The sequence below is a fragment of the Portunus trituberculatus genome, chromosome 42, assembly GCF_017591435.1.
Source record: "Portunus trituberculatus isolate SZX2019 chromosome 42, ASM1759143v1, whole genome shotgun sequence".
In the NCBI taxonomy this organism is placed as follows: domain Eukaryota; kingdom Metazoa; phylum Arthropoda; class Malacostraca; order Decapoda; family Portunidae; genus Portunus; species Portunus trituberculatus.
Window position 1 is genome coordinate 14,166,394 of NC_059296.1, and position 15,544 is coordinate 14,181,937.

General features: G+C 46.0%; 1 protein-coding gene across 21 annotated transcripts in view; it reads right to left on the reverse strand.

Moving 5' to 3' along the window:
* Positions 1-15,544, reverse strand: part of LOC123517546 (NGFI-A-binding protein homolog) — a 418,417-nt gene that overhangs the window by 239,911 nt on the left and 162,962 nt on the right. For 17 of the 21 annotated variants that reach the window (XR_006678491.1, XM_045277716.1, XM_045277717.1 and 14 more), the window contains one exon: positions 14,473-14,568. The exons of the other annotated variants lie outside the window; for them this stretch is intronic. Coding sequence is in view for 16 of the 17 variants with exons in the window: in XM_045277716.1 (XP_045133651.1) it covers positions 14,473-14,568 (96 nt within the window). In the remaining variant the exon portion in view is untranslated. The remainder of the gene's footprint in view (positions 1-14,472; positions 14,569-15,544) is intronic. 21 annotated transcript variants of the gene reach the window in all.

Below are 15,544 nucleotides of genomic sequence, written 5' to 3' on the forward strand. Positions count from 1 at the left end.
CTCCTTCCTTCCTTCCTTCCCTTCCACACTAGACCACACCACCGGCTCCTCAACCTGTCCCTCTAACGCCCCCCACCCAGCTCTCACCCACCCCTTTCCCTTACAGGATTTTTTTTTCCCTTTTCTCTTCTTCCTTCCTCCCTCCTTCCTTACCTTCCAACCCCTGACCTTATAAGAATGTCTCTCTCTCTCTCTCTCTCTCTCTCTCTCTCTCTCTCTCTCTCTCTCTCTCTCACTCCAGAGTCGCATAAAATTAGGTCTCTAGCCACAAAGCACTTCAGCGAATCAGTCCCGGGGTGTGAGATGTGACCATAGCCCTTTGTTTACATTAGAGAACGGCCATCTTGCTCGCGGGCTTCATTTCTTGTTGGTAGTGGAAGTGTTTAGCATTCCATTACCTTCTTTTACACTGGTCCACACACACACACACACACACACACACACACACACACACACACACACACACACACACACTCAAAGTATATGTATAAAATCTTTCACAAGTTTTGTCTTTATTTTTGGTTCTTATTCTCTTTCCTGTTTTTTTTCCTTTTTCTTTCTTTTCTTCTGTGTTATATCTTTCTTTAGTTTTCGTCTTTACTTCTATTTTAGCCATCTTTTGTTTCTCCCATGTATATTTCATCTTTCTCATTCTTCATATTTATTTTCATAGTTTCCTTGTTCTTTTCATCCTCATTCCTCCTCGTCTTCCCTCATCCCCCCACCTGTCCACCTCCTTTACTCTTCATCTTGCTCCTTCCTCTCCTCCTCCTCCTCCTCCTCCTTCTCCTCCTTCAAGTCCACGTCCTCTTGCTTCTTCTCCTTCTACTCCTCCTCCTCCTCCTCCTCCTCCTCCTCCTCCTCCTCTTACAATTTTTTCCCCCTCCTCAATTACAGAGCAAAAGAACTGTCTATTTTAACGCCGGCGGGCTGGACTTCCTCTCCTTTTTCAAAACTTGCTTTCATCATTTTCCACCGCCACAGCAAAACTCCCACGGATCCCACCATTTTTAATTATCAATTATCTTCATTTTTTATCTTACGACTTCATCATAATATATATACTTTTTACTGATTTATACCATTTTTTTTTTTATCATAGCAATATTTTTTTTTCTTCTTCGCCTTCTCCTCCTCCTCCTCCTCCTCCTCCTCCTCCTCCTCCTCCTTCTTCTCCTTCTTCTTCTTCTTCTTCGCCTTCTCATCGACTTTGCATAACCGGTCCTCAGGGGGTCAGGGTTGTCCTTATCCTCTTGGCCTCTCTCTCTCTCTCTCTCTCTCTCTCCCTCAACCTCACCCTCTCCCTCTCTCTCACCTTTCCTCCCTTCACCCTACCTATAAGCAACCTCTATCCCTGCCACTATCCTCCCTCCCTTTTCCCTTCACTGTGCACCTCCCTTTCTCCATTTCTTGTCTCCCTACCTTCCTCACTCAATCTTGCCTTCCATCCCTCCCCCATGATCTAGCTCTCTCTCTCTCTCTGTCCCACCCTCCCACCGGCCTGTCCCTCCTTCACAATGCTATCAAAGATTCGCGGCGCCTCTAGTCCAGTGGGGTCCAGCAATCTACCGAGTAACGCTTTCTTTTACGGCTACAGAGGAGGGAAGGAGAGGCAGGGAGAGGGAGGAGAAGGTGGGGCTAGAAGTGAAGAAGAGGGACTGGTTTTAGCCTGGACGGGAGGAAGAGGAGGAAGGGGATAAGGGAGGGAGGATAGAGGAGGAGGAGGGAGGTCCGCTGAGTATAATGGAGGTGCAGGAAGGAGTGTGGGGAGGGAGGGAGGGAGAAAGGAATGATAGAAAGAGAAGGGAGAGAAAAAGATTGGTAGGAGGGATAAAAATTAATCGGAAAAAATCTCCAAATACAAGTAGAATGAGAACTAAGTGGATGCAGGACCTCAGGAGGATAGCGTGGAGGGAAGGAGGGAGGAAGGGTGGAGGAAAGAGAGGAAAGAAAGAGAGAGAAAGATTTTTAACTCTCTCTCTCTCTCTCTCTCTCTCTCTCTCTCTCTCACCACAAGCAGAGAGGCAACACATAAGGAGTTGTTTGATGTCCTAAAACCAGATTTTCGTGACACAGTGCAAGAGAGAGAGAGAGAGAGAGAGAGAGAGAGAGAGAGAGAGAGAGAGAGAGAGAGAGAGAGAGAGAGAGAGAGAGAGAGAGAGAGAATGAGAGAGAGAGTGTATCGTAATAAAAATATAATTCCAGCACATGGGGCGCCACAACACAACCCGCATTTAAGTGTTCATGTATCATTCAACTTTTATTATCTTACACAAAATCTTAAGTTCCCTTTTCTCCAACCTCCTCCTCTGACCTCTCACCTCACCCCACCCCCCGCGCTGCGCCTCATGACTCCCTCCCTCCTCCTCCTCTTCTTCTTCTTCTTCCTCTCCTTCCACCCCCAAGCGGCCCCGTGACCACCTCCTCCTCCTCCTCCTCCTCCTCTCCTCCTCTTCTCCTCTCCCCTCCCTTCCTCGCCCTAACCTTCCTGGCAACCTTGGTTCATCTTTTGCACGAGTACCTTTGCCTCCTCCTCCTTCTCCTCTTCCTTCTCCTCCTCCACCTCCTCCTTTTTTTTCCTTTTTCTTCTTTCGTTTTACTTTTTCCTTAAGTCTTCCCCTTCCACCTCTTTCACCTCTTCTTGTTTCTTCTTTATCTCCAGTCCGAGCAGATGAAGAGGAGGAGGAGGAGGAGGAGGAGGAGGAGGAGGAGGAGGAGGAGGAGGAAAAGGAGAAATAAGATAAGCAAGAGGTATAAGTTGAAGGTGGAGGGCAGTGGAGGTGGAAGATTTGGGGAGGAGTGAGGGAGGGCGTTGGTTGGGTGGGGAGAAGTGGGGGGGGCGAGTGGGTGGTATGGGGGGGGGACTGAAAGCGCCACACCCAGGTCCAGCCCAATCTCACCACCCCCTCCTACCCTACCCTCACCTACACCCCATCCACCCCTCTCCCCGTCCACAGACCTCACTCATCCTTATGAAATCAAGTGAATCATCTATGGGTCAATTTTTTTAGTCTCGCTCGTATACGGACAAGACACCTCTCCACCCTCTCACTCTCTCTCCCTCTCGCACTCTTTCCCTCTCAGGCTGAAACCACTCGCCTTTACATATAATCTCCTGCTACAGCCTGAATCACCCTCCCTTCTCTCTTCATTCCCTCCTCCCTGCAATGTTCTCCCTGCCTTGGTCATCCCCCTCTCACGTCCCTCTCCTCCTGTCTCCTTGCCTGACCTGCGATTTCTAATAGGTAAATACTGAAGGACGAGGAGTAAAGGTCAATGATTATAAAAAAAAAAAGTGGTCAGGGAAGAGGAGGAGGACGAGGGGGAGGATTTGGTTGAGAAGGAGAAGGTGGAGGAGGATATGGAAGGGAGATGAAAGGGAGGGTAAAATGGAGGGAGTAAGAAGAGTCCTCGAGGTTCTGAAGTATGAGACGAGAAGACTTTGGGCATTTCTTCAAGAGGAGGATGTGTGTGTGTGTGTGTGTGTGTGTGTGTGTGTGTGTGTGTGTGTGTGTGTGTGTGTGTGTGTGTGTGTGTGTGTGTGTGTGTGTGTGGAGGGGCAAGGTCTGCAACTGTCGTGGAGTGGAAGTAAGATGGAGGAGGGGAAAGAAGAGGAGGTGGAAGAAGAGGAAGAAGAAGAGGAAGAGCCGAAAGAGGTCGAAAAAGAAAAGAAAAAAGAAAAGATTAAAGAAATAAAGAAAGGAAAGGGCAAAGAAAAGAAAAGAAAAGAAAAACGACAGATATAAAGATAGAGATTTGGAAAGCTCTCCATTACCAGAGCAGGAGGAGGAGGAGAAGGAGGAGAAGGAGGAAGAGGATGAGGAGAAGGAGAAAATGAAGGAATAGGAGCAAGGAAGTGTGTAGGATCGCAGGAATGTGTGGAGGATAAGAATCAAAGGAGAGAGAGAGAGAGAGAGAGAGAGAGAGAGAGAGAGAGAGAGAGAGAGAGAGAGAGAGAGAGAGAGAGAGAGAGAGAGAGAGAAAAACACACATACAAACGAAACATAACAACAATCTCCCACTGCAATAAATAACAAGGCAACAAATTAAGAGCACAAGTGGACATTAATAACTCAGAATTAACCTCGTCCCCCCCTAAAAAAAAAGAAAAAACGGGCAGTCGACGGGGGCTGACTGATCGACACGGCCGCCAAAATACGAACCGGCCGTAAAATTTCTCGCTGGCAATAACTATGTTCAATTAACGTCGACGGGAAGACCTCACGGGGCGACTTAATAACAGAGAGAGAGAGAGAGAGAGAGAGAGAGAGAGAGAGAGAGAGAGAGAGAGAGAGAGAGAGAGAGAGAGAGAAAATATGAGAACCGGTCGCCCTCAGTCATGCAGCGCCGTCAGTCAGCCGCGGGCACTGTCATGGACGAAGCGAAAACGAATGACGCTAAATACAAAGAGAATGAGAGAGAGAGAGAGAGAGAGAGAGAGAGAGAGAGAGAGAGAGAGAGAGAGAGAGAGAGAGAAAACTGATAGATTTGCAGCATACAGATTAAATGGTGATGAATCGTCAAGCGAAGACCAGTGTAGAGAGAAGAACAGGAGGAGGAGGAGGAGGAGGAGACGCTACACTTGACTTAAGGGCGACATCAGCTTAACTGCAACTCTCAATAGGATTTCACTGAACTTCTGAAGGATCTCTGAGAAGGAGTGAGGGAGAGGAGGAGGGGAAGATGCATAGGAGAGATGGGAGGGAGGGAAGCAGGAAACGAATGGAGAGACAGAGAGAAAAAGAATGGAGAAAGGAAATGAGTCAGTATGGAGTAGAATGAGGAAAACACGAGGAAATTAAAGTGTTGAATAAAATAAAGAAGGAGGCATAAGAAAAAAAATAAAGGTCTGGAAGGAAAAGTAGAAGAGAGATTAATATTTCTTCATCCCCCCAGTCTCTCTCTCTCTCTCTCTCTCTCTCTCTCTCTCTCTCTTTTATTGAGAAGGGTGTGGTCAGTTGCTGGGTTATGTACGTAAGCTTCATAATCCTCACCCCACCATCCGCTTTTTTTCCATTTTTTTTCACCAGCTTCTTACTTATCAGTGGTGTAGAGAAGGCGTGTAATGCCTTCTATACCAAGTCACTTCTGTGCCATGGTGGAGGGACTTGTATGCCTGGGAGGAATGGAGTGGCGGAGATGGTGAAGATTCTAGTGGTAGTAGTAGTACTTGTAGTGGTAGTGGTATTGGTGATAGTAGTCATAAATCTTCGTATAGTTTATATTGTAGTGATGAGGATGGGTAACGAAAATGGTGACATTGATAGTAATAGTAGTAGTATTAGTAAAAGTAGTGGCAGTTAATTTTCGCGGTATGTATCTCAGTCCTAATTGATTGGTAGCAATGGCCGTGAAGAGAGCGGTGTCAGTGATAAACAAAAAATAAATCAGACTCACCACAAAGGAGTACTTTCGCAGCCTCAGAACAGCTAAAACACAGCATACTCTACTTAATATCTTTAGTTCTCTTTGTTCAACCCATTGATATAAACACGGTACACGCATTGATATAAACACCATACAAAGAAAAAAGAAAAGCATTTTTGGACCAGTTCCTCTTAAGTCAGCTGGTATTAAATCCACGTCAGTAAATGTATCGAGTAAGTGTGAGGTTTTGGTCTTCCGTGACGCGAATCGAAACTTGAAGTGGTTGTGCAATTAAGTGTGTGTGTTTGTGTGTGTGTGTGTGTGTATGCCCAATTGGGAGCATAGCGAAGTCTGGTCAGGGTGGGCAGGCGAAGCGGCGGTGGGGCTGTAAATTAAGGCGAAGTATCGGCGGCAGGATGGATATTACATGGGAGAAAATTTTTGGTGTAGCACAAACCGGGTGGGAGGCGGAGCAGTTTGTGCAGTAAAGCAGCATGTGTGTGGCGGAGATGACAGTGATACGAGCAACTGTCAAGAAAAGAGGTTTATCTGGCTGCGAGAAGTTAATGGCACAGAATTACAAAGGGAGCGAATGAGGAACACCACCTGTAATACAACTGCTAAAAACAAAAACAACAATATCCACCAGAAGAGTTAGTGGCGGTGTGGTGGTGGTGGTGGTGGTGGTGGCGGGAGAGGAAAGATGAGTGGCGCAAGAGTAAGCATAACGAAAATTAAAACACAATAGTTATCGTTACACACAAATGCAGTTTATGTAGCAAAATTAAAAGCTTAGCGCGTAAATACACGAAGTAGTGATGGCCGCTGTGTCCCAAAAACCTATCAAAAAACGTGACGATGTGTAGTAGTAGTAGTAGTAGTAGTAGTAGTAGTAGTAGTAGTAGTAGTAAAGGCCGTTATTGGCATGACGGTGGAAGCAAGCAGTAAAATAAAAATGGAGTATTGTTAATGTGATACAAATGATGGGGAAAAAGGAGTAAAGTGCTAATGTGGCGGCGGAGGCTGATGGGGCAAAATTGGTAATGTGTTGCCCTGACTGACGCCACGGACTGGTTCCCACCGCACTGGAGCACGAGGAGGAGGAGGAGGAGGAGGAGGAGGAGGAGGAGGAGGAGGAGGATCTAAGTATTTAAACGTACGCTTCTACTTTTTGTTATGGTACACTAAAACGGTACCTACCTTTGATCATATTTAAACCCCAGTGCAACTCCTAACACTCTCTCTCTCTCTCTCTCTTAGGGGGTGATAGGACCTGTTCCAAGGGGATCAACCTGTACTACGCATGCGGATTTTTCTTTCTTTCTTTTTCCTTATACATGTTTTCAAATTTTCCCTTTAAATTTTCCTGCTCCTCCTCCTCTTTCTCCTCTTCCTACCTCCTTCCCTTCCTCCTCCCCTACTTCAGACTTCAACTACTACTTCACCTCTAGCCTAATCCTTAAGAACAAGTCCTCCATCTTCTCTTCCTCCTCCTCCTCCTCCTCCTCCTCCTCCTCCTCCTCCTCCTCCTCCTCCTCCTCCTCCTCCTCATTCTCTTCCTCCTCCTCTTTCATCTCCACGCCCTCCTCTACAAATGGCTCACGTCTTCAATCCAGAGAGAGAGAGAGAGAGAGAGAGAGAGAGAGAGAGAGAGAGAGAGAGAGAGAGAGAGAGAGACGAACGGGCAGCATCTCTCACAATTACCTACGTCACTTTCTCACTTAATATTCTCAACTCGTTTGGGGTGTTTTTCCTCCTTCACTTTATTTTTTTTTCTCTCTCTCTCTCTCTCTCTCTCTCTCTCTCTCTCTCTCTCTCTCTCTCTCTTCCTTCTCTCCAACCGGACTTTCTTTCTTTGTGGCTTTTCTTTCTCTCTGTCTTTCATTTTTTCCTCTCCCATTTCTCGCGCGCCGTAAACCACCGCCACCACCATCACCACTACTACCTCCTTCCTCTCCTCCTCCTCCTCCTCCTCCTCCTCCTCCTCTTCTTCCTCCTCTTTCCTGCAATTAATGTGCGTCTCTGATCACTTTTTGCGTCTCTTAGAATAAAAAACGACACGCATTTGCAGCAAGGAAGTTAAGAAGAGAACGAGACTTGTATATAATATGTTTCTCAAGTGTTTGTCTCCTTTTCCTAACCTAACGTAACTTTCTAATGCCTAGGGAGGGGAAAAAAAATACCTGTTTTGACTTTACCTTCACCAATCTACTACTCCTCCTCCTGCTCTTCTTCTTTTTCCCCCTCCTCCCACCTTCCAATCCACATCCTCCTCTTCCTCCTCCTCCTCCTCCTCCTCCTCCTCCTCTTCTTTCTGCTGATGCTTTTGCTGCTACTCTTCTTCCTCCTCCACCTCCAATTCTTCCCACTCAATCACTGACTCCAACTCTCTCTCTCTCTCTCTCTCTCTCTCTCTCTCTCTCTCTCTCTCTCTCTCTCTCTCTCTGTGTGTGTGTGTGTGTGTGTGTGTGTGTGTGTGTGTGTGTGTGTGTGTGTGTGTGTCCTGCTTTCTCTCGCTTGTTATTATCATTATTATTCTTAGTGTTATTTTTTCCGTTATTCCGCATTCTTTTGCTTCTCATCCTTTCTCCATTCTCTTCATTAAGCTCATTTCTTTTGTCCTCTCTAATTTTCGTTTCATAAATACCCTCAGTACCAAATAAAGACTAAGCAGAAATAAAAATAATAATAAATCAGCGTAAAAATCAAACAAACATTGAATTCATAATGACCAAAAAATTCCAAAACATGCTCTTCCCTAACTTTCTTTTGTAATAGATTTCCTGGGGTGAACACACACACACACACACACACACACACACACACACACACACACACACACACACACACACACACACACACACTTTTTCAACCCTAAACTGCGGTATCATCATTCCTGCCCTTTACCACACCATCATCACTTCCTCCTCCTCCTACTCGTCGTCCTCCTCCTCCTTCTGCACCAGGGAGAGCTGTCGGCACGGACGGGATAATGCTGGAAATAATTGTAAATGACTGTCTGGTCATGTGTGGCGATGGCTGAGATAATTGTACTCTAACCTCTACCACCATCATCACCACCACCACCACCACCACTACTACTACTACCATTACTACTACTACTAACGACGCAGGTCCTAAAAAAACAAGTATAAAAAAGAGGCTTAGTTTAATTCATCTCTTCGAGCATCACAGTGGGCAGTTATCACAAATTAGCAATCGCCAGCCAGCACCTCATCACCCGCCCCTCTTCTAATGCCTCGCCCTGACTCGACGCAGGAGGAGACGCGGCGTGGTTGCATAATCTTTGTTCTGATTCGCTGGAAGGATGAGTTACCGTATGAGAGCCGGCCGCTGATAGGACTAAGAGTGAGGGTGAGAGTCTGAGAGGCGAGAGCTGATTGGCTGCGCTGATTAACGAGTCCCACATGTTTCTCTGGGTGTTTTACCGGCATTAATATCTTAGTATAATTGAAAACGATTTTTACGGCTCTTCATTAAAACTTTAATGCAAATTCAAATCCGTGGAATCAGTCTATTATTCATTAGCTTGTGTGAGCAGGAACAGAGGAAGAGGAGGAGAAGGAGGAGGACGAGGAGGAGTTGAGGAGGACGAAGAGGAGTTGAAAGAGCTAGGTGAGAGTGAGGAGGTGGAAGAGAGGGAGGAGGACAAGAGACGAAAGGGACTGAAACTCCAGACAACGAGGAATAATGAGAAACGTTTTATGACGTCGGATAATAGGATAAGAAAATGAAGAATGGACTAAACAGCAAAAAGAAAAAATATGAAAACAGGAAACGTTTGATGGATACAGTGAGAGCCAAGAAGAGGAGGAGGAGGAGGAGGAAGAGGAGGAAGAGGAGGAGGAGCTGAAGGAGGAGGAATATGAGACACAGATGACCTCCAGTAAGCACAGAAAAGATGAAGAAAGGAAAGGAAAATTAAAGTAAAGGATAAGAGAACACACACACACACACACACACACACACACACACACACACACACACACACACACACACACACTTGGGGTTGCCGTAAGCGCTGATACCGCTCAGTAATCACGTCAAAATTGCAAAAAAAAAAAAAGATGAAAAAATAAAAACACTAAACGCAAAGCCGGTTACGAAGAATCTTTTTTTCGGTCGCAATCCATCAACAAAGAACACACACACACACACACACACACACACACACACACACACACACACACACACACACACACACATTTCTTGATATAATGCGAGTATATTCCTTTCGATATGAGCCGGAATCATCAATTAGTAGTTAATCATTCTTTTCGTTTAATGTCAACGTAGAAAGTTATTAGCGAGAACTTGGCACAGATTTGAAAAGAACCATTATATATACATACATGATGATATTGGTTGAGAGAGAGAGAGAGAGAGAGAGAGAGAGAGAGAGAGAGAGAGAGAGAGAGAGAGAGAGAGAGAGATTATAGCAACGGTTGAAAGGAAGGAGACGAAAGCTAAGAAGTGAGGAAGAGAAAATGGAATGAAAGCAAACGGAGAAGCAAGGCATCGATGAGATGGATAATGAGTATAAAAAAAAGGATTATTTCGAGGACAAAAACTTAGAAGAGCAAGAAAAAGAACGAAGCTAAAAGAATATATAATACTCATGTAAGAATCCCCTCAAAAATACATAAGCGTTAGGAATAAAAAGGAGAGAAAATCATACATAAACAAGAGTAGAAAATAAATACATTATAGGCAATAAGATGCAAAATATGTATATAAGAAACATGAACTCAAACCTTTACTTCCTTTCATCTTCCATTCATACCTCTCAACACTTCACTCATTATTACTTCATTCCATTATGCACCATTCACTTCACCTACAAATGCAGACACACCACTCACTCACACCACCACGAACTACTTCAGTCGTCAGTCATTTCAGAGCCTCATTCAAACAGTCATCTTAACCTTTAACAGCCTCGTCACTCCACTCATTCCTTCATTACACATCAGTTTTTCCCTTTCTTCTTACTCAGTATCCTCTATTCTTACTCATCGCTTCTCAGTCCTCAGTAACTTTGTTCTTCTTAACTTAATCTCACTCATTCCCTTTCCTCCAGCTGTTTTCGCTTCTTTCTACTCACTCATGCTTCTCTCTCTCTCTCTCTCTCTCTCTCTCTCTCTCTGTCTCCTTATCCTTATCCATCTGGAGCCTGAAGTCAAGGGAAGGGAAGGGAAGGTATTCACGATTTCAGGGCAAAAAACACTCCCTCACTTGCACTTCTTTGCCACATTAAACATTATCTATAACATGTAATACTCCAGTCAACAAGTTATCCAGAAGCCTTGAATGTGTGTGTGTGTGTGTGTGTGTGTGTGTGTGTGTGTGTGTGTGTGTGTGTGTGTAGGCAAAGTAACAATTAGTGTGTCATCATCCATTGCCTGTTTGATTTGTATGTGTGTGTGTGTGTGTGTGTGTGTGTGTGTGTGTGTGTGTGTTCATATGTGTTTATATGTGTGATGAAAAGTTGCTTCTCATGCATATTCTTTACTTGTTCTTCTTGTTTCTATACATAGGGATTATAGTGGTGGTGATGGTGATAGTAGTAGTAGTAGTAGTAGTAGTAGTAGTAGTAGTAGTAGTAGTAGTAGTAGTAGTAGTAGTAGTAGTAGTAGCTATTATCGTTGTTACTGCTATTGTCTTTGCTGTTGCTGTTGGTGTTGTAGTGGTGATAGCAGTACGAGTAGTAGTAAGGATTATAATAGCAGTAACAGCATTTCACATCCGCAGCCATACAGCCCTCCAGCACACCTGTAGCCCCCGTCACAGGTGCTACCCAGGTGCACTGAACAACTACACACAGAGAAAGTGCCTCGTAAAGGTAAACTGCTTTGAACTAATGCGTGTAGACCGTGAGACGTTGCCCCCCCCCTCTCTCTCTCCCCACACACACACACACACACACACACACACACACACACACACACGAACCTTACTTTCACACCTTCCGGCACCACTCAACACCTGCCCCGGCGGCTCACACTCTCACACACCTGCAAACACCTGTGGCAAGTGTAGTGACGCCCGTGGGAAGCTGTAACAAAGTCTACCTGACGTGTATGCATGAATGTGTTTGATGGCTATGTCTGTTTCTCGTGTATTCGTGATGACCACAACATAGGTTCACACACCTGCACGACAAACACACACACACACACACACACACACACACACACACACACACACACACACATTCCCAAAGATGTAGACATGCATACATACACAGCAAACGTAAATAGATATTTTCAAGAGTGACGTGTGTGTGTGTGTGTGTGTGTGTGTGTGTGTGTGTGTGTGTGTGTGTGTGTGTGTGTGTGTGTGTGTGTGTGTCGTAAGTTCAGGTTTTGTTGGTCCATACACAAGCAAAAACACACATTTCTAGTTCCTGTTCCCGTGTGTGTGTTCGTTTGTGTGTGTGTGTGTGTGTGTGTGTGTGTGTGTGTGTGTGTGTGTGTGTGTGTGTGTGTGTGTGTGTGTGTGTGCAAGCTTGTGTGTGTGTGTGTGTGTGTGCGTGCAAGCTTGTGTGTGTGTGTGTGTGTGCGCGTGCAAGCGTGTGTTTGTCTATACGTGCCCGCGCGTGTGTAAATATACATGCAAGCGTACGTGCATATAATTTCATCTAATCATATTTTATTCACGTATGTATATTTGTATATGTATGTATGTATGTATGTATGTATGTATGTATGTATGTATCCGTCTCCGTGTGTACTAATCCACAACGGTAGTTAGCATAATGTACGTGAAGAAAAAATTGTGTATGTTTCTTTATACAAATACGAAGAGGGAGGAAGGAGGAGAGAAAAAAAGGATGGGGGAGGGAGAGAGAGAGAGAGAGAGAGAGAGAGAGAGAGAGAGAGAGAGAGAGAGAGAGAGAGAGAGAGAGAGAGAGAGAGAGAATGAGGAACGAAAAACAAGAATCGGAAAATACATAAGGAGAAGAAGAACAAAGAGAGAGAGAGAGAGAGAGAGAGAGAGAGAGAGAGAGAGAGAGAGAGAGAGAGAGAGAGAGAGAGAGAGAGAGAGAGAGAGAGAGAGAGAGAGAGAGAGAGAGAGAGAGAGAACGAGAAAAAAAGAAACGAAAGAAAAGAGAGGAATAATAATAATAAAAAAAACTGTATCCCTTCATAAACAGAGAGAAAAACAGCGGAGCGCAGAAAATTAGGGGTAATTATAGAGATCATTAGTGGAGCCTTAATTCTCAGTTATTTAAAAACGACGCCATTAAGGTCAGGCAGAGGAGAGGAGGAGGAGGAGGAGGAGGAGGAGGAGGAGGAGGAGGAGGAAGAGGAGGAGGAAGAGGAGGAGGAGAAGAAGGGCAAATGCAGAAAGAGTATGGAGTAGAAGAGAAAGTAAGAGAGAAGGTACAGATGGAGGAGGAGGAGGAGGAGGAGGAGGAGGAGGAGGAGGAGGAGGAGGAGGAGGAGGAGGAGGAGGAGGAGGAGGAGCAGGGAGAGGAGAAAAGCAAGCACGGAGAGGGAGCGGAAGAGGGGAGTGAATATGCTAAAGAACAAGAAAAAGAAATATGAAATAGGGGAGGGAGGAAGACAAGAAGAAGAAGAAGGGAGGAGGGAAGTAGAGAGGGAGAAACAGCGCAAGAAACCCGTGAGAAGCAGCTGGAGGAGGAGGAGAAGGAGAAGAAGGACGAGGAGGAGAAGGAGGAGGAAGAGGGAAGAAGAAGAAGAAAGGAGGAGGAGGAGGAGGAGGAGGAGGAGGAGGAGGAGGAAGAAGAGAAGAAAATAATGAGGATAAAAAAAAGGAGAGGAAGAAGGAAGAGAGTGTTTAGATGGAGTTGAATTAAAAGAGCTCATAAAAACAAAGAAGAAATAATATTGAAAGAGGTCAACTTATATCCTGCTGGACTGAAGAAAATTTAGTGGTGAAAGACTCCCACCCTCCCACCGTCCCTCCTCTCCCTCCTTCCCTCCCTCCCACCCTCTTTTCCTTCTCAGATCTTCCCCTTCCTCGGTAGATCATTGCTTTGGGTGGAAAAAATAAAAGCAAAAACAATAAACCTTTGTAATCAAGTGATCTTCCCCCCATCTCTTTCCTGTGATGGTCCCCCCTGTCCCCACAATCCTCCTCCTCCTCCTCCTCCTCCTCCTCCTCCTCCTCCAACGCGCAGCAACACAAGATGGCGTATAAGAATATAAGATAATAATAAACTTGTCTTATTTGTAACAAGAGAACTCCTGAGAACGTCAATGGGGACACACACACACACACACACACACACACACACACACACACACACACACACACACACACACACACACACACACACACACACACACACACACACGCCCGGTAGCTCAGTGGTTAGAGCGCTGGCTTCACAAGCCAGAAGACCGGGGTTCGATTCCCCGGCCGGGTGGAGATACTTGGGTGTGTCTCCTTTCACGTGTAGCCCCTGTTCACCTAGGAGTGAGTAGGCACGGGATGTAAATCGAGGAGTTGTGACCTTGTTGTCCCGGTGTGTGGAGTGTGCTTGGTCTCAGGCCTATCCGAAGATCGGAAATAATGAGCTCTGAGCTCGCTCCGTAGGATAACGTCTGGCTGTCTCGTCAGAGACTGCAGCAGATCAAACACACACACACACACACACACACACACACACACACACAGACTAAACCCTGCTAAGTAAATCGAGCTGGAGGGAAGGAGATTATAATAGCAGGAGTAGGAATAACAGCATTAGTATTAGCACTCGTAGTGGCTGATGTAACACACACACAGTTGAGGAGTACCAAAAAATTATAGTAATGACCCGGACAGAGAGAGAGAGAGAGAGAGAGAGAGAGAGAGAGAGAGAGAGAGAGAGAGAGAGAGAGAGAGAGAGAGAGAGAGAGAGAGAGAGAGAGAGAGAGAGAGAGAGAGAGGGGAGGGAACTATACCATCATTTTCTACCTCTCAACCACTTCCCTTCAGCTTACACGACAGTATGGCTGCCAGGAGTCCACGTCCCATGCATGAAGATCACACAAAGAAACGCGCCTCAAAGAAAATATAACACGAGGAGGAAGAAGAAGAAGGGAAAAAAGGACCATAATTATAATAACTGACTTAGCCCAGGAGCGGCGGTGGCGGCGGCGGCGGCGGCGGCGGCGAAGGAAGACATGGAGAGAGGTGGAGGGACTGGAGGGGCCTGCGACAACTTACCTGTAAAGACAAGAGAGAAAAACATGTTATTATGGTCACACATCTTACAGTCGTGGGGGATGACGTCACGATTGCATGAAAATACTACTTTGTGTTGGCTATAGGGAGGAGGAGGAGGAGGAGGAGGAGGAGGAGGAGGAGGAGGAGGAGGAGGAGCAACAGAAGCAGCAGCAAAAGAAGTACGAGTAGGAGAAGGAGGAGGAGAAGGAGGAAAAAATTAACATCATGAGATTACAAGAAGCACCTCGGTCGACCAGCTGTTGTCTTGGTTGAGGGGGAGAGGGGGCATGGGAGCCTCATCCTGCAGTGTGGGGAGTGCTAGAGAGGGGGCGTCGTGGAAGGCATGGGGGAAGGAGCGAAGAAGACTTTTGGCATGCGGGAAAAGTTGATATATAAAATTCTCAACAAACAAGTATCAGGCTTATTCTTGCTCTACTCTTCTGCTGCTGCCTCCTCCTCTTCTTCCTCCTCCTCCTCCTTGTTACTCATCCCCGCCTCCTCACCGTATCATGTCCTATCAAGTGATGGATAGGTATTCTTATGTACCTATTAATTCAATTATTTACGGTGGCCGCGGTGATGGAAGGGAAAGAGAGCGAGAGAGAGAGAGAGAGAGGGTAGGGGAGGATGTCAGTACAGGAGGAGGTGGAGACGAGAACTTAAGCGGCAACGGCGGCGGTGGCGGCGGTGGTGATAGCGGTGGCGGAGGTAATACTGCCAAAGAACTGATTCAATCACTCGGTTTTGTTACATCGTCACTACACCCAATGACCGAGCACCACCACCACTGCCACCATCACCATTACTTCCCCTCTGTACCTGTCACCACCTTTTCCCTCACCGTCACCGCACACCTTGACCGCTCGCCGCCAAGTCGACTTGTCTCAGTCTGCCCAGTCATTACAGAGAGAGACACATCACGATCCCGGGGCCACAGATAACCTACTAAATCCCGTGGCGAGGAAGGGAAAAAAGA